Source organism: Hoplias malabaricus, chromosome 13, assembly GCF_029633855.1.
Source record: "Hoplias malabaricus isolate fHopMal1 chromosome 13, fHopMal1.hap1, whole genome shotgun sequence".
NCBI lineage: Eukaryota > Metazoa > Chordata > Actinopteri > Characiformes > Erythrinidae > Hoplias > Hoplias malabaricus.
Genome location: NC_089812.1, coordinates 6,745,670 through 6,772,760, shown reverse-complemented (window position 1 = coordinate 6,772,760; position 27,091 = coordinate 6,745,670). Strand labels below are relative to the sequence as shown.

At 40.6% G+C, this 27,091-nt stretch overlaps 1 protein-coding gene across 4 annotated transcripts; it reads right to left on the bottom strand.

The window, feature by feature from the left end:
* Nucleotides 1-828: 828 nt before the first annotated feature.
* nacc1a (nucleus accumbens associated 1, BEN and BTB (POZ) domain containing a) lies at nt 829-26,274 on the bottom strand. Of its 4 annotated transcripts, none has more exons than XM_066641850.1 (8): nt 26,150-26,274; nt 24,222-24,394; nt 16,995-17,381; nt 16,219-16,860; nt 14,435-14,605; nt 12,432-12,537; nt 11,726-11,823; nt 829-10,224 (listed from the first exon to the last, which is right to left on the bottom strand). In XM_066641850.1, exons 3-8 carry the CDS (start codon nt 17,350-17,352, stop codon nt 9,920-9,922), a joined length of 1,680 nt encoding a protein of 559 aa, XP_066497947.1. In that variant the 5' UTR covers nt 17,353-17,381; nt 24,222-24,394; nt 26,150-26,274; the 3' UTR covers nt 829-9,919. The 4 variants fall into 4 exon arrangements, with proteins under 4 accessions (XP_066497947.1, XP_066497950.1, XP_066497949.1 ...); XM_066641853.1 differs by having other exon boundaries at nt 14,435-14,602; XM_066641852.1 differs by lacking the exon at nt 24,222-24,394 and having other exon boundaries at nt 26,150-26,202.
* Between the last annotated feature and the right edge of the window lie 817 nt (nt 26,275-27,091).

Sequence of the window (27,091 nt, the reverse complement as noted above, 5' to 3'; positions counted from 1 at the left end):
TATTCTTGTAAATGTGATCGAAGTCGAACTCGAATTCATCCGACACTATAAACCTCCGTAATGCAGCTACGTAGCCGAGTATAATCTGAGCCACCGAGTTTAGCGAGTCAAGCTAACGTTAACTAACACCAACTAAAACAGGCGACGTGAGTGTCCTTACCCTGTTTACCTCCATGTTACAGAGGCTCTTGAACACCTTTCGTTGGTGTCCTTACATGCCCATATTGTTGGAAAAGCGCCAGTGAAATGAGCTACAGATAACGGAGTGAGTGGATGGTCCTTTCCAAAGTGGCCGTTTAAAGTTGACAAATTTAGTCCATTTTCTGGATATTTTGGGATTTTTGGGCCATTTGTGCACAGATGTCCCACTGTACATTGAATGATTGCAGCCAAAAACAACACACCTTTTCCTCATTTTGCATTAAATTAAGTGCAGCTTCTAGAGTTGTTGTCCACCATCTACGTCTTTTAAACCTTATTCCTTTCTGACCATCAATAAACACAAGTTAGGAACTCAAATTCCACTGTATTTATTTGTTTGACACTTTCATATCGCTGGTGCTTAGCCTTTAATTTTAATTTTGCCACACAGCTCTAGGGTCTTGGGTCTGCTTCTCTCACTCTCATTGAGGTATCTGTAGTGTTTCATCCCAAAGTCTTAAACTTGTTTCTAGCTGCTGCTCTAGACTATTTTATCTTAATATTTATACAGTGCTGTGCAAAAACCACACCACACTCCATTTATCTTTGGTGCAAATAAACAAAAAAAACTATCAAACCAATAAAGAGTCAAAGGGGACAACGTAACCTTTTGTTACAAACCTTTTTATTAAGATATCCAGATGTACTCTTTTGACTTTTCTCTTTCTTTCTTTCTTACATTTTTTTTTCTTTACAGTAGTTAATGTGCAATTACATTTTGATAATATTGGGTCACAGTTAGGGATTCACAAAGTTATTGGCACTCTGAACACAGACTGAATGGAGTGGACTGGATGGGCACTGGCATAACAATGTCACTGCATGACCACAGCTAGGGCAGTTGGGGGGTGGGGGGTGGGGTAGGGCTTGAGACATACACACACACGTATATGCGTGAGCATGTGCGCGCACACACACACTCACGCACGCACGCACGCACACACACACACAGGCACACACTGCTGCGCTGGACTCAAGAAGCAGCTTCTGGGTTACAACTCATGCTGTGAGTGCACAACTAGAACAATCAAATTTCCATTAGTGCTTCTATATAATATACAGTATATATCTTTGTATATTGTATAGGTATATAGTCATAGAAAGTGAAACGCAGGGCTTTGTCGTGGACCCCAGCAACTCTGGGGAAAATATAAATAATAAAAAAAAAAAATACTGAGGGGAAGGAAAAAAAAAATAAAACATATCTGCAGGAGTTCACAACACTTTCTGGTTTCATATGGTTTTTAAAAGTAAACTCTTCTGATTCCCCACCCCTTAAAAATGCATTCTGCATTATTTAACAGGTATTTTTGTTTACTTTGTTACTGTATCTGTACATATAGTTATTGTCCACAAGATTTTTAATTTTTTTTTTTTTAAATTTTCTTTATTTTTATTACAAAATGTCAGCAAATTAGGGTGCCACGCTGAGAAAAAACAGGTTGAAGGCAGGATGTCTGTTGGGGTTTGAGGGGAATAGAAGAGGTAAATCATTGCAGGCATTTAGAGAGAGAAAAGACAGGAGTCTGTGTGTATTCAGACAGAAAAAGTACTGAAAAATCTGACAGTGCTGAAAATCCATCATCAGACGCCACTCTGTCCTCTCTCGTGCCTTGTCACCATTTCTGAAAATATCTGCAGTGCGCAGCACCCCAAACAGCATCTACACCACCCTTCAGGAGTGTGGAATCATCGCTTTCAAAAATAGAAAAAGGTTCTGAAAGTCTGTACCAATGGCATTTTTACAGGTTGCAAGAACAAAGGGGAAAAATAATGAACGGAATTACAAACGAGCCTGAACAGACTGGAGGTGGTCTTGCAGGGCCAGGTATGATTTAATATTGAAAAACATCTGGGTGTAACCATGGGAACATGTTGGGCTAATTGTGTGTGAACACAATAACGGCTTGGGAAAGGGAAGTTAAAAGTAGGGGGTGCTGGTGTGCTCATCCACACTGTCCAACAAACTTGACGTTAGCCCATGGTTGTGATGTAACTGGTATGGCTGTATATCCCCTTATAAATTACAATAGGGCTTAAATATGGGTTGTGTAGGGTTGGTTTCTCAGACAGGGATTAAGCTTAGTCCTGAACTATACTCTACTTTCAATGGGAAAAAAATTCAAAATGTTGTGTGGTCCTGAACTGTGCTTAAGCTCGGTCTGGGAAACCACACCCAAGAGTTTAACAGGTTGTCCCCCAGACAGTTTCCCTGGTCCTGCAAGACTAATCTAGAAGAATTTAAAAACAGTACACAGATAGCATCAGCACAATCAGCTTTTGGTATACAGGCCTAATGTGTAAATGTAAGTTATTACTGTTATTACAAAATCTCAAAAACAATTAACATGATTCCAGACTTTTGAATGGTGGCGTTTTTGAGGGGGAAGTCGCAGAAATACAAATGCGTAAACTCTCACACTCTCGTCCCACACATACACACACACACACGCATACACATACTGTGGGTCTGCCGTCTGTCCAGCCTCTGTGCTCAGACTGAACTGATCCAAGGTGCCGTGGTGAGGGTCCGCGAACGTAGCAAATCCCCCAGAGAAGGTGCTTTTCTTGGGCACAGAGGTCAGGCAGACAGTCAGAGCGATATGTTACAGTCTGTTCCTCTCAGTATATCTCTGGTCCCTTCTTTCATACAGAACAAATAAACAATGAAACAAAAAGAACACTTTGTTTAGGCAACGTTACAAATGAAAACATCAGGCATCAGTTTTTTTCTTTCTTTCTTTCTCGTAAAACAACGTAAACAAGAGTGAGATAATGTTTTCTCTGCTGTATAACCGCTAGATGAAAGCCCCACTTTTGGCTATGTTCACATTACAAGCTTGAATGAAAGCAGCACGCATCCGAATTCTTGCCTTGTTCAAATTAAGAGCTGAACACTCGTGTGTTTGATGGTCAAATGATCCCAAGGAGAAGGATCAGATAACAGCCACATATTACATTTCTCTGCATAGGCTCGTATCAGTGTGGGCAACAGGTCAGCAGCAGCTTTAACAATTGGTCAAAGGTGCACATTCAGGTCTTTTCACGTAATGTTCCAGTCAGGCAAGAAAACGGATCTGAGCAAATAATAATAATAAAGAAAAACCCCTTACAATGCTTGTAATGTAAGCATAACCACAGTGACATGGACTTCAGTCTCACAAAGACTCAACACCAACAGCCCGTTTTAGGAGTGGCCCCATCTGGTGTCCACTGCAGGTAGTGCATGAAGGCTGCAGTAGCGCCTCATACTCAGTAGATGTCACCGAGAGGCGCTATGCATGCAGCATATGTGATCTGTGCCATCAAAATGGAGGACGTAGGGAAAAAAAAAAGAAGAAAAAGAAAAAAAACAAAACAAAACACTGGCACCATCACTGTGGAGTCAGGCGGCGAGACTCAGTCTGAAAATGGCTCCCTGCTCCCTACGTAGTGCACTCTGTAGGACAAAGTAATATGGGCTTCTACACACAAACACAGCATTATAGCACTTACACACTGTCTTTACAGACTCAGCCATAGGCTGCACATCTGTTTGGACACAAGGAAGATATATCAGACAGTTCTCAGGAGCTGAATATTACCGAATTATTGGAAAAAAAAAACTAATTAGCTTGGCCAAGTTCTGTCAGAAATCTGAAAGCCCAGAAAACTATTATTGAGTAACACTGACAACATAAAGGGTGTAGGCTCACCACCAAAACAACATTAGACAAACTCTAAAAATGAAGTTTAAAATACAAAGTTCTCTCTGTTTTAACAAAGCATCCATCTTTCATGGAAATGATTAAAGATCAAATCTAGGCCTGCGGCTGCAGCCAGTCAAGGGTGAAATGGAAGAGACGGTACAGGACTTTTGCTATAGAAGTTTCCAACTTGACAGACACTGACCAAACTCTACTTTGGCCTAACCAATGTATGTAGTGTATAACTAGAGTGCTGTAGAAATTAAGAAGCATTTAAGGCATAGAGTCCTGACACAGAGTATGTGAAAGTGAGTGAGTAAGGTTACACATGTAAACATCTTATGATGCAGATGGTCAGTGATTTTTTACTGACCACACCCAACATTTACATCATTGGCTAATCACAAAAAATGAACACACTGGTATATCATCCACCCACAGTGCCCTGGAAGCAGAAGCCATTGATTTTAAGACTTACACGTTGTACTAAGTAGGGAACAGGGAGCTATTTGGGATTCAGCCTCGCATTCAAAGCCCTACAGTCGTCCTGAAAAGGCACCAGCGCCCCCAACAGGTCAGCATCGACACAGCACCAAACATAGCACCAGGATATGCCTGCTATTATCCCCCACCAAACCAGCACTGTAATCAGTACAAACAAACGGAAATGAACAGTATTTCATCAGTCATACAGCTCTATATTGTAACCTTTATCCTATTCTTACAAAAAGACTTGGCAAGTCAACTCTTTTGCCTTGAAATTAGTAGTATTTAAGATCAATACAGTACGCAATATGATTATTTCTCATTAAGATAAAAAAAAAGAAAACGAAAAAATGAAATGGATGTATGCTATTCTACGCGACTTTTTTGTTGTTTATAAAAAGAGATATTGATTTGGATGCTTGTCATATTGTACACTTCTGCTCTCAGGTCTAAAATAGGGTTATCGATCCTAAAGTAGCCAAAGCTATCCTAAGGGGAGACTTAAAGTCCACTACTGCAAAAAAGTCCCGCTAACAGCTGGAAGCGCAAACTTGGTTATGCAAAATGAAGAAAACGAAACAAACATAAGGATAAAAATGATAAAAACAAACAGAAAAAATAAAGAGTGAAAGATCTACTGTAAGCCACTATGTGAAGTGACAAACATTCTAGAAATAATAATAATAATATTTATTATAATAATAAAAAAAGGTCACAAATGTGGTAAAAATCTGTTCAACAGTCTCATCGATATTTACATCGTAAGTTGGTGAGATGGGACAGAGGCGGGGGTGCAGCCCGCATCCGCCACAAACACCACCACACACATCCACCGGTTTATTCCACAAGGGAGGATTTAAAAAGAAAGAAGAAGAAGGAAAAAAAAAAAAAAAAAAAACATTCTCTACAAAAGAAAAGAAAAAGGTGCACGATCCACCACTCCCCTACAAAATAGGTGCAAAAAGCACTAGTTCAGTCTACAAAGAAAAGGTGCAAAAAGCTCCGTTTACCTCTACAGGAAAGCTGCAGACAGCTGCTGAGTCCCAGGAGAAGGTTTCTGGGCCTAACACACACACACTCCACTCCACACACATACACATTCCTAAACGTTAATGTGTATTATTTTAAATGTTCGAGGTGTGCTGTTAACATTCATTTGGTTCAATGTTGTTCATTTGGGGATGTTCTTAAAGTTTGTCCTAGCATTGCACAATATATTTATTGCCATTATTAGCATAATACTGACAGCACAAAAGGCTGTAACAAATCGCTAATTTACCTATCATACACTTATTTGTGTCTTTGGCCATTCTGCATCACTAGTGGTTCAACAGGTCAAAAGTCTGACGCTTTGCCTTGTTTTGAATTTGTGAATTTCATTTCATTCGTCTCAATAAATCATTTGAGTTAGCCCTGTACAGAACGACTGGTTTCAGTGCCTGTTCCTTTAAATGCTAATGAGACATTGTTTACACTGATGAGGGAGGAGCAGATTTGGCTTTAGCTTATATCGCTTATTTTTAAGCTCCTGTGAGGTCCGTTTCAAGTGATTTAACTCCGTTTTATGCTCTTTTTAACCTCTGAACAGTTTACAATTTGGACATCAAAGCCCAGAGATAAAACAATTAGCTTTGGTTTGATTCTCAAGTTAGACTGGTGAAACTTTCAGCGTGCAAGATCTTTGTATTAATTTGTAAAACATGCTTGAGGCTTTCCTTTTTGTTGGATGCACTGTTATTTCCCTTAAGTTCAATTAGAGTTGGGATCAGATTGTATTATTGCTTTATTTAATCAGCGTAATAATAATAATGAAGACTCATTTTCCAAACGGTAGTCCATGACAAAACGGAGTATAGCTCTCACAGATTTCAGCTTTGTATGCTCCTGTTCTTTAGAGATCAAATTTGGGAAATAAATATAGAATATCTATACGTGGTCTATACAGTCACAGAGCAGAAAACGACAAAATCTTGATGCAAATTAATAAAAGGCCGTTCTGGGCTGACTGCAATTGGGATAAAACTGTAGCCTTATTCTAATCGTAATGGAAATTTCTGCAAGCGATGGTATGCAAAGCGTCATGGGTTGTAGAAAAGGGGGGGGGGTGAAGATTTAGCTTAAGTAAAGTAAAGCTTCCAAGATGCCCTACCCACACACAGAACAAGAGAAACAAACACAACCTTCAGTCTTAATCAAAGCATCACCCACATACAAGCACACAGAGCCAACTATGTGCAAAGAATGTACACAGATGGTTTCACACACTCTCACACACAGACATGCCTGCTGAAGCATGTGCGCGCACACACAGCTGCCCAAACAGGGGAATATACACACACAGGCTCAATCACACTCCACTGACCCTCTCTCTCCTGGGACACGGCGCTGAAAACCATCCCCCACACACAGGCCCTGTCTTTCAGACAGTAAGGTGACCAGAACAATAGGAAGCACGACTTAGCCCCTCCCCCCAAGGCCTTGTGTAGGTACAGTGCTGTGCAAAAGTATTTCCACACCTCCAAAGTTTGAAAAGTTGGTTGCACGTTCGGCTTCTCACAATGCCACCTAAACCCAAACACGTCGAGTGATTCTGAGGCGCGGGCTTGTTCAGAAAACATTAGCAGCTTCTTTTCTTGTCTATTTTCTTTTGTCTTTCAGCTCCATGTTTTTTCAGACACACAGTGTTGAGTTATTCCTCTCATGGTGGAAGGATGGACAGAAATACTTGTGAATGTGTTCAAGTGTATGGTTTTTAGGAGTCCCTTTTCCTACTTTTTGAACTCCAGGTTTTAAAGTAGTTTTCTTTTGACTAGCAAGTGGATTATCTTACACTTAATCTGAGAAACAAATTAAATAAAAGAAGGGTGGTCTCTGACTTTTGCACAGTGCTGCATGAATGTTTATGTGCATGTGTTAGGGGGGGAGCAGCTCAAACCAGCTCAGGGTCTAATAGAATCACAGACCAGTACAAAAACCATCACATTCACTCGCAAAACACTATGCTCCAGAACAAGCTGATCCAGAGTCAGGGAATGTAAATTGGAATCAGTCTTATTAAAGTAACAGTTTGGTGAAAAATAATAATAATAATTAAAATTCTGAACAATGGTTGTGGCACATTCAGGGTTCTTGCTTTAAAACCCATTCTAAAGAGGAGTTCCTCCTCATCGTTACTACCACAGACACAAACACTCACTGTACGAGACAGTGAAACTTTCCATGCTTATTTTTTTTTTCCAAAATCCGATGTATCCAATATCAACATTCACATTTCTGTGTGAGCAGTAAAAAGATCTTCACTTGAATTTAGTATTGGGTATTTTGCCTGTCTTGTTTTGACCAGGTTTAACCACAGATTTATAAAAGCACTCGCATTGGATCCAATGTGTTTTGTTTTGAGATATATATAAATATATATAACAAAAAAAATGCATGCTTGCATTTGGTCTGTAAAGGCCTTTAAGCCTGAACTTTATGGGATGTAAATGACCAATAATTTTATTAGTCAATAAAGGAACCATGTAAACTTCGTTTAAACGCGTTTTTCACCAAACTCATCACTTTAAGCATCTGAATCCAGAACAGCGTTCCAGGACTTTAAAGTACCAACACACTGTTACAGTTATAATGGCACTGATGCGCATACAAAACCTAAGTCACGAATCAGTGGTGCAAACAGACAGATTAAAGGCCAATCGAAATTTAACAGCATCAGCTTCTAGACCAGGCTACAAGAACGTTCTCACAGCCGGTTGGGTACAAGCTCAGCACCAGCCCATCAGTTTTTAAAAGATATCAGTATGCAAAAATATTTTTTCTCTTTCTTTCTCAATACCCTCTTAATATCCCATATCTAAGTTGTCTCTTAAACACTTAGGTTTAAAAAAAAAAAAAAAGAAAAAAAGAAGAAAATCCACACAAAAAAAGAGATTTTAAACAATCCCTCTCTTTCTCATTGTGCACACGCTAAAGGTGCGAGTAGATAAATATATTTTTAAAATATGACTAAGTCTTTCTGTCCCTCTTTCTTTACTGTCCTAAAAATCGTACTCTCCAGATCCATGTCCCACATACAGAGAAACAAGGGAGGAAAAACAAAAGGCAATATACAGATATATATATATAAAAAACAAGCTTTAAAAAAAGGACAAGGTTCTTTTATATGTTTTACCCTTCTGGTCAATATGCCAGATCGTTAGAGGAAGAATAGGAGTAGTGGAGGGAATTAAATTCTTTCCAATTGCAGAGAAAGAGTGAGACGCCTACACCTTTCTCTTTTCTCTGTGCCATCCCTCCATTCCATTACAATGCTACAGTGGCTACGACTCTCGCGCCTATTTTCTCTTTCTCGGGCCAAAATACAATCTAGCACAGCCAAGCGCTGCTGACGTTTACATTCAAAAAAAAAAAAGAAAAAAAAAAGAAAAGAAGAAACAGTACAGTGTGATCAGGGAGACTTCAAAAACCTCCGCCGCTCTAAAAGTATGTGTGCATATGTGTGTGTTTGAGAAAGATATAGGAAAAACAAAGTGGGGGAAGGCCTTTTCATCTTCTGAACTGTTACAAAACTCAATAGGATTCATGATATACATATTTGCAAAGCATGGAGGCAGGGGGGCTTCTGTGCAAAAAGAGAGGGGTTATTTAGTAATAATAAACAACAAGGAAAAGGAAAAATGCACCCCTGTCTCCTACTAAACCCCACTCACTCCTCCATTATCCGTACACTGACTGGGTGCCCTGTGGAGTTTACTTCCTAATCCAGGCTTTCAGGAGCATTCGATTATGAAAGACAGGTTTAGGGCTGCAGGATACATCATCTATTAATATTACTCACCAAATCAGCCTCGTAGTCTCATGAAGTAGACCTGTTTGTGGTCATGGCAATATTAGCCGTTACGTTACTGATATTGCTCGTAACAGCAGTGTGCATACAAGCCTCTACCCAGTTACATGGTATCATTCTGACCACTCTCTGGATATTACTGAATTTAAAAAATAAAGCAATACTTAATTTTGAAGATTATGGCCTTCATTCATGCCATATTACTGATTGACAAATGCATTTATTATAGTGCAAGACAAACTAGAATTCTTATATGCAGATTAGATATAATTACTTTGTTCATATAATGCAGCCCTAGCCAGGTCTGTGTTTTAACTTTTCTCTTTTGACTCCAGAAAGATTGTGGGCACCCATGGAGGGGGTTCCCAAAGCAGGATTTCTGTGTAAACCTGGATAACAAGCTCAAATTGTGGCCTGCCCAACAAGGATATCTCTGCAGCTTGACTTTTGCTCATGTTACCTGGATAACTAAGAAACTCTGCTTTGTGATACCACCCTTGACAATTTACGCCTTCAAACCTTCAGATAATGTCCTCCCCACCCTCCTCAGCCCCCATCCAACTCCAGGCAGAAGCAGCTGAGTCCAGAGTCGCAGGCAGGGCGGCAGTAGGCAGGTTCGGGGGGCAGCAGGAGGAGACGGGGAGGGGCAGGGGAGGTGTTTCCTTTTTCGTTTCTTTTGCTGTTATCTTCCTCCTCCTGATCACTGAAACAAAGCACTTCCATCTCCTCCAACACCCTGCAGCGATTCACCAGCTGAACCGCCCGTCTCTGAGGCCCCGCTCTCCAAATCGGCCGGTTCGAAACCTGGCTCCGCCCCCAGGGCATCTGCTTCCATCTTGATGCTATCGGGTAGAAAGCTGGCGTAGGCATCGCTCTCGGCCATCAGCAGCTTCAGCTTGGGGATCCAGCTTTTCCTAACAACGCGCCGGGCATTAGTGCACATATCTGCCGCAATTGCGTTCATCTCGCTCTCCTTGAAGCTTGTCGCAAAGTTCTGGCAGTAAACTGGGCACAGAGAGTTATGAGAAGAATGGTCAAAATTCACATAAAGCTCCAATTGCAACACTGTTTATAACACACTTTCAGTAGAAAAGCAATCAACTTCAAATCCAAAAGAACTCTCTTTACCTTGTAACTGTGAATGCCTTTTTTCTGTAAACATAATCACCACTAAAGAAATCTTAGCCAGTCTCAAACCTCAGTTTTAGGAAAGTGTGTCATTGTTTAGGCATGCACAAATCTTCTGATGTGAACAGATCATCCTGCTCACAAGTAATCAACATGGGTTGATAACTCACACATTAAGAAAGGGAAAGGAGATCATTTAAACATAACCAAAGAGATAAGCCATTTGTCTCCAGAGTGCACTTTTCTTTGAGAGAAAGACCACAAGCACAGCACTTATAGATAAGCTACTTCAGTTTCTCTTTCATAAGGTCTGCAAAAAAAAATGAGTATAAGTATGAAGCCAATGTTCCACTACACTTGTTTACAGCCTTATCTATAAACTCTCCTTTAAAGGCTTTAGATCTTAAATGACTCACTGTAGTACAGCTTCATGGTACTGGTCATAAATGGACTTATACAACTTCAGAGGCTCAGCAGAGCTAGAAGTGTATAAAAACCTGTCAGGTTTTGGTTCTGGAGTACTGTGAGAACTGTGTTTTCTGGAGTGATCAAGCTCCAGTCAGTACTTTTGGAAGGAGTTGGCATGGTGTTTATGATCCATAACTAAACATCCCCCATCAGTACATAAACTCACTAATGCTTTTGTGGCGGAATGCCATTATATCCTCACAGACATGTTACAACATCCACATGCTGTTAATGCAAACTCCCAATAGCTACCATTTATTTCTGAAAACAACAGTGGCTGAGCAGGTGCACCAAACATTTGTGCTTATCGTGTATTCCCTTTGTTCTTCGGCTTTTTAATCAATTCCTAAACATCAATCAATCAAACAGAGGTGTGGCGAGCACTCAGGAATCTTATATTGGGAAATTTATGCGAAGGACATTTTCCCTTTGCACAATTAGCCCAACATAGTGTCTGCTTTCCTGAGTCCAGGCAACATCATTTCCATGAGGTCGATACAATGTAAAGTGGTATAATGAGATTTATTCGTGCATACTTAAGAGAAGCCTACGTTTATAGTTCAGGCAAGTTTGCTCTTTTTGAGCAACAGTCACAATCTTGTGGATGGAAACCAAATAAAAACATGGGTGGATGTAGCTCTATCGATCGGAGTTTGAAATGAACATCTGATTATTCCCATTTTATCTTTGCATGTACAGGCATAAAATAATGATACTTCAATAGTAAAAAAAAATTCATTTCTTTTCCACTTTATATATTAGATACGTGGAAAAGGGATGGGATTAATGGTTGTTTATAATGTTAAAATAATCTATTTTAATATTATTATTGTAAATAATAAATCCTTCCATCCCTTCTTTACAGTCAGTGCTTTCAGCTCCTGAGGCTGGTGCCTCATGGGTAACTCACATTTGACTGCGTGCAGCACGCGGCTGTCCAGTGGTTTGCGGCTGGGGTCATTAGTGGAGGAGCGGATGCCAGTCCCACAGCTGTTGGCTAGAGTGCTCCTGTATTTAAAGACAAAGAGTATGACAGGTGAGTAGTCCATTACTGTTTGGTTTAGCCACTGCTGAATGTTTCTTTGCTCATAAAATAAAACTTTACTCGTCATAGTCCTTAAAAAAGGAAATGGAAGCATCTTATCTGTAATTATACAGTAATACTACGGTAAATCTGGTAATGGGGTAAGTATGCAGTTTTCTAGTTGTTAGTAAACAATAATTCACTAACTGCAGCTGGGTGTGTGAGATATTAAGGTCACTACTCAAACCACAGGGCAGCAGTTCTGCTGAAACTATGTGGTTTTAGTGTGCAATATTCAGTCCCTTGTTTCTGATCTGTTCTGACTTTGCATGCTCAGGCTACAGTGTGATGTACATCTGATGTATCAAAAGCTAGCGCCAGTGCTTATTTCTCCTAGGCGCCAAGCTTTTAAACCACTCCACAGTGGCCTATTGTTAAATAATTGCAGCATAACTCCACTAGGAACTGGAAAATTCCCCTCCAGGTTACAAATAATTTGTTTTAATAATAACTGTGAAACCAACAGACCCAGAGTTATTGTGAAAGAGAGAGAGAGATACAGACAAAATCAGAGATAAATACACACACTCACCTATCAAAGAAAGCAGCCAGCAGCCGCCTCAGCAGGACTTTGTGTCTGGTTCCTGCGCTAACGTGACAGTTCATCAGCTGAGCTCGCGAGATATACACACCTGTGCCTACACAAACACACACAAACATTTACTCAAATGTGCTTTTCTAACATTTACGTAAAACAAAACTCAAGGCTTTATTCAGAATTCACGATAAAAGTTAGATTTTTCATGAAAAAATTGTAAAGCAAATCCCCCCCCCCCCAAACATCGGTGCATTTTACAGTGAATTTTACACACTTTCACAGGTGACATGATCTCACTTAACCAATAATCTCTGTTGCCTCATGAAGCCTGGCAGTGATAAAACCAGAAACAAACATCAACCCTGAAAATATGTGTATCGTCACACCCCCAGTAATGGATATCTAGCATTATCTGCAGCGGATGCATCAGGGACAGGTAATGCCATGTCTTACAAACAAAGAAAAACTTCATTAGCTTTCAGGCATTCAACAGAACCTGTTCCTCACCACAATGCCAAGACACTACCTGTCCATACAATGTTAACTCATCTATCAGAGAAGGAGAGAAGGGCCTGACAGATAAAGGAGAGAGAGAGAGAAAGAAAGAGAGAAATAAAAAAATAAAAGTTGCATAACAAAGGAAAAAAAAAAGTGTAACAGAAGTTGCAGAAGAAACTGAGACCAGAAAAACTGACAAAGAAAAAAAATAATTAAAAGAACAAAGGGAAAAAAAATAACAGAAGTTGAGGAAGAAAATGAGAGCAAGAGCGAGAGAGAAAAAGAGACGTTCATGTTCAGTGTTCATGGGCTACTGAATATGACTCACAGGACATTATGATTGTAACCTAATCTCTTCATTCTCATCCGCGGATAAAAACATGTTTCATCAGCTCAGACGGGACTTGCCTCTATATTATACCATGCCTCACTGGCTGAGTTTGCTTATGGTTCAGATTGAGATCACATGTGCACACTGAGGGCTAGAGAAAATGACACATTTTTAGGCTATTTCTCTCTCATGTGAATAAACACAAAACAACCAACTGCTCTTGATGGGCAGCACTGGACAAGCTTTAACTGGATGTGTGTTAACAATAATTATAATGGTGGACTTCTGGGTATATATGAGAGAGTGAGTGAGTGTCTGTGTGTACGTGCATATGCTTTATAAGGAAATATATTCTCTAACACAGGATACACATTATGGCAAATTGTACTACTATACAGGAAATGTAGGGGGCGATAGTGCATCTATTTTTTTATTTATATAGATATTTATTTATTTATTTTTAAACAGAGCTATACAGGGTGTGTTACAATAAAACCACAGAAAAAAATAATGCAGCACACATTTCCTGTAGTGTATTACTCAATGTCTGAATGACGTTATAAATCATGAGGATTAGAGCCAAACAGAGTGCTTTTATAGAAATGCTATATGCTATAAAATGGTTTTATAGAAGCCATATCGCCCCCTATGATTCCTGTATTGTAGTGCAATCTGTTAGAATGACTGTGTTATGTAATCATTAAATAGTGCCCTATAATGCTCTATAATGTTCATATTGTTAAACAGGTAGTTTTGGGAGTGAAACAAAATGGTAAAACTCCAAATTAAATAATTAATTAATTCATCATCTGTAACCGTTTATCCAGTTCAGGGTCGCAGTGGGTGCAGAGCCTACCCGGAATCATTGGGCACAAGGCAGGAACACACCCTGAAGGGGGCGCCAGTCCTTGACAGGGCAACACGCAATTATGGACACTTTTCTTTGAGTCACCAATCCACCTACCAAAGTGTGTTTTTGGACCGTGGGAGGAAACTTGAGAACACACCAAACTCCTCACAGACAGTTACCCGGAGTGGGACTTGAACCCACAACCTCCAGGACCCTGGAGCTGTGTGACTGCGACACACAGCTTGTTGATATTAAAAATTCGGTATATAAAATTAACATTCTCTTTAACGGATCCATAGCAAAATGGGAAGCTCTGACCTGTGACAAGCTCCAGTTTCTCTGCCGGGTCGCCCTCCTCGTACAGTTTGGGGTGGCAGCGGTTTCCGATCTGAGCGATGAGCTCAGCGGGAAGAGATGCCAGGTCCTGCCTCCCACGCATCCGACTCCGAGTCTCTGAATGATCGGGGAGAGCCTCCACTCGCTCACCTGCTGCAGGAGAGAGAGAGAGAGAGAGAGAGAGAGAGAGAGAGAGAGAGAGAGAGAGAGAGAGAGAGAGGGGAAGAGAAAGAACATATGAGAGAAAGAACGTGACAAATTTGAAGAAAATGGTAAGAAAATATTTGTACATAATAAGAAAGAAAAACAAGAAAGTAAAGTAAAAGAAAGCAAAGGAGAAAAAGGGAGACAAAGGACTGAGAGACAGTGAGAGGCACAAACATAGCTCAGCACATTTTGTTAGATCAATTATTTTGAGATGGACATTTCTTCTAAAATTGACTTCAGTGTTTGGAAGAAGAGATATTTTTTTATCAAAATCAACAAACACACTTTCACCATCTCTATGGGGGGAAGAAGGTTTTAAATTATAAAAATGGTTAACAAATAAATCTAAAGCAGTGTAATACACACTCATATTTCCTCCTTAAACAAACAGATGTTCCAGCGCTGATGCCAGCCTCCATTTCTCCACATGGCAGAGCTTTTAAACTGTTCAACAGTGGGCTATTGTTTAATAATTGCCTTTTTGAGACAAGGCAAAACCCTCCAGGTTACAAACTACTTGTTTACTAATAATGAAGTTGTTATATTTCCATGACCTAAAATAATCGCTTGAAACGGAATCTTAAAAAAACAAGTGCAAACATCTAAGACACTTTGAATACACGCAGCATTCAAAGTCATTGCAGAGATGAGAGCAGTGGCTGATTAAATATTCATGCTTTGGAAAGGGCTCAAGCTTTTAACCAAAAAGAAAAGGTTTTTAATGGAACATTTTGCAGAATTTCTCTGAGGAAGAAATAAGTAATTTTTTTTTCAGCTTGGTAAAAATGAGGTTTTAAAGCTGCTGTTTGACAACTTTCAGACACAAACTAGTGACTATTACTCTCGGGGTGTGTTTACTTTGATCAGCTCAGAAGAAAGAGTGATAATGCTTCACACTTTGCAGTGTGCTAACGATAGTTTCCTGATGAAAACAATACAATATCTTTCATTATTAGAATAAAATGATTCATCAATTAAATAATGATTACTGATGAGCTCCCTGTACAGTGCTGGGCCATCACAGGGCATCACATACTCAAGTTGGCTTCTTTCATTTTACCCATGCTGGTAGGTGGTTGTGTGAAATTGCCCACCAGTGTGTGTGTGTGTGTGTATGTGTGTGTGTGTGAGAGAGAGAGAGATTGCCCAGCACTGAGAGTGAGAGTGACTGGGTAAGTGTGTAAAATTGTTTACAAGTGCGTGTGAGACTGGGTAAGTGTGTGATGTCCTGCAATATATTTTTCCAAGGTGTGCTCCTGTTTCATCTCTGAATAATAGCTGATGTGTGGGGAATATACTGGTGTGGATTGGTGGCAGTCACCTCATCCAGGTGAATGCTGCATATCGGTGGTGGTTGAGGCACCTCCCTAATGTTTCCCAAAAATATAAAGTGCTATCGGGATCTAGAAACACACTATAGTTAAAGAGGTTGTTACAGTACAAATGACAACGTTTGCAGTACTTTCCATACTAAGTGCCACAGTGCAGTTTCCTCGGTAAGCATGGATATTCAGGAGGGGTATCACACCCTCCATCTTTGTACACTACAGTTTCCTCACCTGCGGCACCCATGTTGAGCATGCTGTACATGGTATACATGTTGCAGATCTGCCGGTACTGCTCCTCTGTGCCATCTTCCACAGCCTCCTCCTCCTCTTCGTCGTCGTGGTAGGAGATGGGCGAGTCACTGGCATAGGCACTCATGGTGCCTGGGCTGGTGCCCTCTGGGGTGGCACCACTGCTCGTGCCGTTTCCGTTCCCATTTCCATTGGTGCCTCCTTGAGCCACTCCCAAACCCATGCTGAGTCCTTGTGGCTGGATGGCACTTCCTCTTGCTGCTTCCTGGGAAAATCGAGCAGCTTTCCGAATCCCACCTCCCCCGGACCCTCCGGATCCACCCCCTCCTTCCCGACTGCCTCCTTCCCACAATCGCTTTGCCACCGGGGTGCAGACCACAGAGTATGGCGAGGCCTCAGGCTGCTCTGTCTTGACCCTGGAGACCAAGGGCAGTGGGGTCAGACAGGATGTGGGGCGGCTGGTTGCTGTGGGAATGGCCCCTCCTCCTCCGGTGCCGCCATTGGCCGAGGCCCCGGCAGCTGTCTGAGTGACAGGGCTTTGAGGCTCGGATGGCGGTGTCTCCTCCGTGTGAAGACCTTGCGAATCACAGCTCGGGGAACTGACCTTGAGGAAGAATTCTGTACCTAGGGGTGGGCAACACAGAACCAACTTTTTATGCAACAAGATTTTATTTGTACGTTTTTAATTTTGTAAGTTCATTTGTACCATTTCCAGTTCTGTGATGGGCTTTCCCATAACTGAAGACCCTCGTACATACCCTTCTCCATGATCTGTTGGATCTGCAGGAAGCCGGCTGTGTACATGAGTAGGAACTGGTCTCCCACATTCATACTCAGTCTGCCAGTGTAACAGAAGGCCAAGATCTGCTGGAAGCTCTGCGGCTGCACAGCCGGGGGCAGCTCCACCACGGTGGGTGTCTTGCTGCCGGCGCTGCTGTTGAACAGGTCGCGGAAGTATGAGCTGCTGGCGGCCAGCACAGCGCGGTGGGCTTTAAATGCATGGCCCTTCACCACCACCGACACGTCACAGTACAGCCCCTGGAGACGCTGCTCATTCAGACACTCCAGGATGTTGTTGCCGAAGTTTGGGATCGCCATCTGAAGGGTCTGAGCCATGGCGCTATGGCCAGCACCACCGCAGGAATCTGAAGAAATACACAAAAACATTCATTAGCAATTTTCTGCTAACTTGTCATGACTAGAAGCTGGGTCAAGAGGGAGAAAAAAATGTCTAGTGGTCTTTAAGGTTTGTTTGTAAAACTACTGATTAATTATTTGTTTTAATAACACAGCAAGCTACAGCACAAAGTGCACAAACTCTATTTATATTCATTATTTTTCCTCAGAAAGAAACTTTCAATAACATTGGCAGCAACACCCATAAAGACTCAGCATTTTCCCACATAAAATTCATGGATGCCATTTTGTTATTGTAGTTACATGACAGTTTCAAAGTCGTGAAAATACCCAAGCGACAATGTTAACCTGCAGGTTTCTTACCACCAACATATACAAAGAAAAATTACTTTATATGAATTAGACAGGTTCCTCCTCCTACTCTGCTTAATTGGGAACAAAGTATGAAAACACCTATATCCTTTATTTGCCATGTACATATCCACCAGAACAGCTGTACAAACATGTACAATACCCTGGAGTATTCTCTCCAAGCTTTAATATATGTCAAGAAACATAAATATCTAAATATCTGAACATCTGTCAGATGCCAGTACCTTCAAGCAGTGATGTGCCAGACCAGATTTTCTAATATCACTGTGCACCCCTAGAGAAAAGTGTTGTGATATGTGCCAAAGAGAGTCCTATAGTCTATATTCACAATGTTCAGAGATCACCAGTTCATGGACAAATATGATTAACATCCTTTGTCTTTTCAGATCAACTCAGAACATACTTAAATGAAAGAAAATGGGTTTCTTTTACATGAACCCTTTAATATATGCAGTGCATCAACATCTGTTCCACAGCGCTCAATCTCAGCATCTGTTTGGTCTCCTCAAAAAGTTCCTTTTTTGCATATTTCTGTCTTCGGCAACATCAGTGTCACAAACATTAGTAGGACCATATCACTGTCAAACCATACATCGCACTGCCCTGTGTCCAAGCTAAAGAAAAAGCCTAAATGTAAACACAGCTACACTCCTCACAAATGTTAACGCATCCTAAAGGATTCTTGGGAGTGATGCAACTGAATAATCAGTTTAAATGCTCTGTGGAGCCTACATCCATAGCACTGCTACAAAGAATGATTATTATTATTATTATTTGCAATACAACCATATACATCCCTTTATGGTTAAAAAAATTTAACAATAACCCATATTTAGTCACAGAAAACACTTCCGGCTCATGTTTTTAAAACAACAGCTTTTGTAACTGTAGTAAAGTTAGATTAGACAAATGTAACATCTGTGGAACTGAGTGAAAGGGACAGTAGGAGGAAGAGTTAATAGGGACGGATGATGGAGATCCAGCGGTGAGAGAGAGATAAAATGGCGCTTTATCTGAGCCATGTAGAGACTGAGGCTCGCAGTGATTGAGGTCACAGTTCAACATGAATGTGTACAAACACTGTGCTTTGTCCAGCAGTGTAGACTCAGTGAGCTCTGTTAAATATGACACTATGAGGAAACTCTTCATTTGAGCCCACAGCTGTGCTCTTTTCTCTCACTTGTTACTCACTCTCTTAAACACACACACACACAGAGACACACTAAAAAAAAGCTGAACTACAATGAAAGGATCATAATGTACCTAATATGGCTTAAGGCGTCTAAAGGAATGAACCACTTTTCTGCCACATAACTCTGCAGTATCATACTTTCTACTTCCTCCCTGAGCTATTCTGAGTATGTAGTATGTACATGAGGAGATCATCTCTTAGACATAATGAAATGACAGTGCGAATATGTAATTAAATTCGATGAATAAAATTAAAATGACTATAAACTACCCAATACTGAGATCTAAAAATCTTCAGGACTGCTGAGCAAACCTTAAAACTTTATTTTAAACTCTTATTTTGAAAACAAAAGGGAAACATCATGATATACTGTAAACTACTAAATTAAAAAAGGCCCTTTACCTATTTGGCTTTGCACAGGACCAAACATCATCCTCACTTTGCGCTAGACTTTCATGCTTGTAGGAGCTGGAAAGTAACAAAAGTTTTGGATTATCTGTGTCAAACTCAGCTGGGTAGTATGCAATAAAAACATACAGATAAGGACAAAAATCACAGCATGTCTAAAAAGTGAAAGATACACACATACACAAAATCAAACCTCCTCAGTAAGCAGCATCAGGGTTTCAGCAGTAAAAGAAGTGCCCTCTTTGTCTAAGGCCCTTCCACCCATACACACATGCGCACACACACACACACACAGCCCATGTCACACACATCAGACAAAACGGCTTGTTTACAGTTGGCCAGAGCCACAGCGCACACGCACACACAGAGTGAGAGGCCCAGGGTTTATTTAAGAACTTTTCTCCCTCTGGGTGGGGGAGACAGACACAGAAAGAGGGGTCATCCTGGGCTCAACATGGAGAAGAATTTCAAAGTTTCACCCCCTCCCATACACATGCATACACCGCCCCCCTCCCCCGAACAGACCACCAAATAACAACAGTTATGCTCTAAAAAGCTAGACCTGAACTATCTCCATTCATTCTGTTAAAGGGCAACTCCACTAATATTTCCAAATTGTAGCATAATACAGCAGCTGGAATGTAAACAAAGTCATTTAGGGTGGTTTGATGTGAAACCGTTCATCGTAGAATAACTTAATAACTGATTACTCTGCAGTGGGGGTGATAGGAAACAGACATTTCCATGAATACAGCACAAATACAGCCATTATAATTACTGTTCATAATGATCGGTTTGTGTGTGCTATGTTGATAATTATTAAGCAGTGGCAAATCTTAAAGACCATGTTATTTCTTGTGGTATATTTTGCTGTTAAACAAACAAACAAACAAACAGAAAATGGCTAAATGTACCTCACTTCTGTTAGTGAGCTTTAATCAATATGGTTCTCGACAAACAATGTCTCAGGCATCAGACACCTGATTCGATTCACAACCACTCTTAATTATTTTATGGAATCAGGAGTTTCACATCAAACCATGCTCAATGACCCAGTGACAAAGTGTAATCAATGGAATACCTCATTAAATATGTCAGTCTTCATAAAAGCTACAAAGAACGTGGAACAGCATCATTTTGGTCATTATGGAATTGCAGGTTGTTCAAAACTTTGGAAAGTCATGTTGTAAATCTCAGAACCTGATTTACGTCTAAGGATTTTACTGACGCAGCAGGATTAGCTAGTTGGGCAGATGAAAATTTATCATCACGAAGGGTAGACTGAGGACAATTCCAGAGCGTAATAAATTGACCCTTCAAACCTCTTGAAAACACTTAACAACAACATGATCCCCCAAAAGAACTTTTGTCTGAAAGTATAGGAAAACAAAACTAAATAAAATCACTATAATACAATGAAAGGTAGAAAAATTAATAAACTCCCCTATAGTTTACAATTTACACTGTCCAGAAAAAAAAATGTGCTGGTAGTTAAGGAAATCTGTGGAGGTCGGTGCTGGCTTTTGAAGACCCAGAAAACTTTGAGCTAAAACTCTGAGCAAAAAGGCAAAGCAAAACTCCACATGGCAGCAAAAAAACATGCACAGTGGTATTCTTCTGTGAATCATTACTGTGCAAACACACATCTACACAAAATTACCAGAACAAACTGCTACCTGTGATCTCATAATAAAACTCAGCATCTGAAATGTGCAAAACATCTACGAAATCAGAGGTACTTTGCAAAGTGCATTGGACTGAAGTAAAAATAACACTCCATGTCTGCACGCACATAATGTACGATGGGGGAAAAACAGGATCAGTGGTTGATGAAAAGAACACCTTGCTAACTTTTAAGCACAGGGTGGGTCTATTATGCTTTGGGGTGTGTGGCAGCAAGTGGCCCAGGGAATATCACACAGGTAGATCTAAGAATGGTTCTCACTAAATATCAGCAAATTCCACAAGTAAATATGACACCATCAGACATGAACCTGAAGCTAAAAAGAAGCTGGCTTCTTCAACAAGACAATGATCCAAAACATACCTCAAAACCCTCCACTAAACGCTCTGAGAATTACAGGCTGCGGTTTGTGGAAAGATCCTCAGTGCCCTGGCCTAAAATCTGAGAGTGGATCATGTTAGACGACACAAGATCTTCACACAACTAGCTTTCTGAAAAAAGAGGTGAAAATATAGGAGAAATATTTAAAAAGCAAAAGCATCTGGAAGGTGTGACATCTGCCAAAGAGAGTGTTACCAAGCCTTCATTTAAAGTTAATTATGCATCAGTATTTTCAAATAATTCAGCAAAAAGGTGCACAGTTTTAACATACAACTATTCCTGGCTGCCTGAGCCAGCTCTAGTTAAAAACATCCATTTGTAAAAAAAAAAAAAAAGGGCTGGTGCATAATGTAGATTTTGCTACTGTTTCAGTAGTTAAAGAATATAGATCACAGCTGCTTCTGAGATGGGTCACTTGTTTACTCATTCATTGTATTGGGTACACTATACAGACTGTACCCAATACAACCAGTGAGAGATACTAGAGAGAATTCTGATATTTCCTTGCACCAAAAACATTTACCACTGAATTTTAATTGCATACACTGTACAAAAATGTCAATATACAATCATAGTATATCAAAGTAAGTAATTTCAGAAATGTTTTCTAACTTCTAATATATCAACCTGCCTACAGCTACTTCCACATTTCCATTTGTTTCAGAAAACTGAAATTCTCTTCTGCCTCCTGTTTGTTCTAGAGGACAATTATTTACTCTAGCTTACTTTACATTAACATTGATTCACACTTCATTTCACTTACGTCCACTACGCTTGCAGTCCTTGTGTTGGAGATTTTAGTCATATAATTTGCAGATTTGCTCTGTCAAAGCACCTGAAGCAGAACTGAATCAGTTGAGCAGTGCATATGATTCATTAAAAAAAAAACCCATTCAGAACAATCTGTTCAAGAATATGATTCATATTGAGACCACTTTGCATTATGGCACTAACTAGTCTTGATTTGCTGTTCACTTTTTCATGGTGGTGGATGTGTAACAACTAGTTTACTACATACGGGGAACTCACACTGTCCATGAAGAACTAGGACAATTGTACAAAATGGCTGACACTGTAAATACTACTACAGTTAACAGTGAGCAACAATGGTTAGCAGTATCGCAATATATTTTTGCACATATCATCCAACACTTTTTGCATCAACCACCCCACACAACCCATATTCATGGCACTCATAGCTCTGAATGACTTTTAACTTGGAAAACCATGGAAAAAATAAATATCAACAGGAAAAATATATCGTCAGAAGTATCACGGTACGATATATTTCCCATATCGCCCACTCATTTTAGCTCCCTCCACTGCATTGACTTGCATTCATTTATCGCCTACAGTTAGGAAGCTAAACGACAAAAAAATCAAATAAACAAACATTCATCCAGCTCAGAGAGTGAACTCAAACCTTGCTCTGGTCGGTGGGAGAAATGCGGCACGAAGGGGGGAGAGATAGAGAGAGAGAGAGAGAAAGGAAAGAAAAGATAAGGAAAAAGGTAGAGAGCTTGAAAAAAAAAATAAATAAATAAAAAATAACACAGGCCTCCAGTGGCCAACAGCCGCAGCTAGTGTAAACGAGACTGGGGCTCGCCGCCCATCGTCCATGCGGCGCGGTTGGCGGAAAGGCAGCACGAGAGCAGCGCCGAGGGAACGGTTAAAGCTGGCGGATTTTTCTCCTCCTCCGCTTTCTCTCTTTTATCTCTATCTTCCGAGCCCGAGAAAAGCCACTGAAGACGCGAAATAAACTCTAAATTTGCTTCTACATCTCCCACAAAAACACATAAAACATTCCAGAATAGCCCACCTTGTCTTATTTCACAGACATCAACAGGTCATCCCGGGACAAACGCAGGAGGCGAGCCGGATCGTACCAACACGGACAGAAACTGGGGGAGGGGGTTCTTACACAGAAAGGGGGGGGGATTAGATTAAAACATTTGATTAGATTAAAACATGTTTGTATATACGCGAGTCTCCGCGTTTGGAATCTTACACACTAAAACCGAGAGAAAGGTAAAAACCCTGGGTGTAAAGTTAGAGTAAATAGAGGTTTAATCCCCAATCCGTTTACGGAGCAGTTCATTTTCAGTTGGTCCATCCAGCATTATTTTCACACAACTGCTCTAAAAAATAAAATAAAAGTCCGTGTCGCGCATTTCGGACAATGACGAAGCTATTCATAGTCTTAAATCATGGATTTAACTGTCTAATTCGAATATTAAATAATTCCACCTTAAAACGATGCAGATGTGACTCACATTTAAGGTGGAACGGACACTTCCACCTTAATCCCCACCGAGAAAAGCTGAACCTGGCGATAACTTTCAGCCTCGAGAACACACTAAGCAGTGTCGACTAGGACTTTGAGCTCATTTGTTAAAATCCAAAGCGTCAACGTTGTTTTACATGTCTTTGTTATTTTCCGTTCATTTTATTTCGCCCTCCCACGAGCACCAGCCGCGTCGCCGTGAAGTGGTTAAACTTTCTCTCTTTTTTTTTCGGTCGGTACCGTACATTTCGTCTGTGCCCATCCCCCCTTCCCCCCTTCCTTATTCATTCCCCCGTCGCCCCACTTCAAAAAAATGCCCAGAAAAAAAATCTGCAGGACACAACAAAAAACACAACCGGGACAAACAAAAACAAACAGTGCGAGGGGACCGGATCGCGCTTCCCGCAAGCCACACGCACGCGCCCCCCATACCACCCCCATCACCACATTTACCCCTGCCCGTCGCGTGGGTCCGTGACATAAACAAACCGGTGGTAACCTGGAGTGGCGGCAGTGGTTGTACTCACATTCTGCGCTCGAGAGCCGTTTCCAAGCGTTTCTGCGGACGCGCTCGCGCTCCCTCACTTTCTCTCTCGCTACAAACGGCCATTCATTGTGAGGCGAAGGCGAGGGCGCACGGTCGATTGCAGAGCAATCGAGCGAGCGCACAGCCCCTTCTTCTGTTTGTGTTGGTTTTGTCCTGTAGAGAGAGACACTCTTAAAATCCCCATCCGGACATCGATTAAAGCCCTATAAACTCATCTCTGTTCATCAGCATAACACATTTATAAGCAATGCGTATTTACGAACGCGCAAATGTATGAATATGCAATGAGTTCCCTCCTATATCTCTACCCACAAACTATCAATCACCTGCAGCTTAAAAGCACTGCTTCACAGAATTGGTTCCTTAGGCTTATGACGTACGAAACCCTCTCTGTCTGAATCCGTGTTGTTGAGACTGTCCTTGAAAGGCTGTAGTTTTTAAGTTGAATTGCTCAGTCATTGTGTTGAGTGTCTATTTCACCCATGATGACCATTCTAGAATATAAACACTACCACTGGAGAGGGTCTTTAAGAAGATACATTTGCAAACTGGACAACATCTGCATAAAACCACAATCTAAGTCATCATAATCTACAATCAATATAAGCCCATATATCTGTAGGATGTCCTGAGACCAGGACCGGGACAAATTAAGACAGAGTAAGACAGAAACTGAAAAAAAAAACTGAGTCCAAGTCAAGATTGAGAGCGGGACACATGAAATCAAAGTGTTTTTAAAAACAGCTGAGCGGGCGAAAGCACACATTATCATTAACATTAGACTATTAAAAATAAAACATGTTTTGGATACTCAGCAAAGAAAGCAGTGACGTGTTTATCCTTGCTAGCCAATCTGAGAGTAGAGTTTATTTAAATAAAATAAAACACCTACAGAGCAGGTATGATTTGTGTGGTGGGTCATTTTCAGTGCGGATGTGGCTGTGTGTTAGTGTGTGTTGTGCTGGTACACGTGGATCAGACACAGAAAGTGCTGCTGGAGTTTTTAAACACTCACTGTCCTCTGACACTCAGACATTATTAGTTGGCCTTGTAAATGTAAAGTCAGTGACTGTAGCTCATCTGTTGCTGCACAGTTTGTGTTGTTCATGCCCCAGTCATTCATCCGTGGACCCAGGACACTGCACTTAGGACGGCTGTGGTGGTTTGTGGGGGTCCTGACTAATAAAGAACAGGGAGAATGTGTGCAAAGTATGCAGAGCAACTGATGGACGGACTACAGTCTGAAATTGTAGAACTACAAATGAATCTATGTGGTCAGTGGAGCTGGTAAAAATACAGGAAGTGTAGAAAAAAGGAGGTTCCTTTATTGTGCTGACTGTTGCATTTTACAACGACGTTACGTACATATCTGTAGATAACACCTGTAATAACAGTGGGACAATAGCGCCATAGGAACATTCATTTTTGGCATTACTCCAGAGCACCCTCTAGCGTTAAATAGGGGCAGTAGACAATATTGAGTGGCAGTTCTCCCTCACTATAAATCTCTTTGGCGAGACTAGACTGGGGGTTGCCATGGCAACAGCGGCAGAGACAGCGCCTCGGTTCCATACGTGAGGCGGGGAGAAAAGTAGGCCAACGTGCACATACAGAAATACATCAGAAATAATTGTTAAACTGCAGTTTTAAGAGACTAGCCCTTATCATATCCATAAAGGATTAACATAACAAGATGGCAAATATATTCCATATACATTTACTTTAATGCTGATGGTATAGATTTACTATCCCTGTGATGAAGATGCACGTTTTCATAGATACTCATAATTATACAAATGCATCCGTTATAAAGTCTCTGATACATTGTTGTATAATTACAAACGGCTCTGACAAATATATGATGCATATTTGTCTATTTTTATGATAAATAAATGTGTTTTGACTTACCATATCGCAGCTTAATGCACAATATTATTTCAGCAATAACAGGTATTTACTCCACGGTTCCAAGTTGGAAATTAAAAAAACATAGTCTGCCTTAAAACAACCCGTTAAGTGTCCTCACGTTACCTCGACGAGCTACAATTCAAAACGCATTATTCCTCCTCACACTACTGGGTTTCCGTAGAGGGCACGCAAACAGGGGCTCTGTCCCAATTCACTTCATATTACCTAAGTAGGGTATGACACACATCAAAATAACACAACATTATAGACACAGTAAAGTTATGGAAAGATTATTGCAGCTTATAGATGAATGTATATTTTTAGATTAGACCAGTAAATATGTACATATTGGCAAAAGTAGCTATTTTAGTGCACTTCCTAGGGAATGAGACGCCATTTCGAGCACAACCAGAGAGTCGTTGGGTTGCCAGATTGGGGTTTGGGGTTCAAAACATTTAGTGACAGAAAATGTAGATACAATCGAAAAAAGCGTAAACCTGGTGCTCACATTCATGAAATTAACCATATGTCTGTGCTGTCTAGTCAGCCATGACTTTAAAGTCACACTCATTGTCCTTTTCATCAGTTCCGCTGACCACATAAGGGCACTTTGTTTTTCTACCATTAGACTGTTATAAATACTTTGTTATCCCCCTTTCACCTTGGTCGTCAGGGCCCCAATAGATCCACTCAAGACTAAGTGTAATTTGGGTGGTGGATCATTGTCTATTACATTAGCAGTAGATAATTACTACATTATTGCATTGCAAGCAACCATGTTGCCACAAACTGTCGTGAATACAGCAATGTCCTAAAAGAAAAAGCCTAATACAATCTGTCAGAGTGTATGGTGTATGTGTTAGTCTGTGGTTATTGTTTTTCGTCTGTGAAATTCAAAACGAAATGTCATATGTCTGATATGTGAACAGCCACAGTTCCTCA

Excerpts from the sequence above, each read along its gene's own strand:
- nacc1a (XM_066641850.1), bottom strand. The coding sequence starts at position 17,352 with ATGGCTCAGACCCTTCAGATGGCGATCCCAAACTTCGGCAACAACATC. Across the intron at positions 14,606-16,218 it reads GCTCAACATGGGTGCCGCAG|CAGGTGAGCGAGTGGAGGCT; the intron begins GTGAGGAAACTG and ends TCTCTCCTGCAG. Across the intron at positions 11,824-12,431 it reads CTGGCTGCTTTCTTTGATAG|GAGCACTCTAGCCAACAGCT; the intron begins GTGAGTGTGTGT and ends CTTTAAATACAG.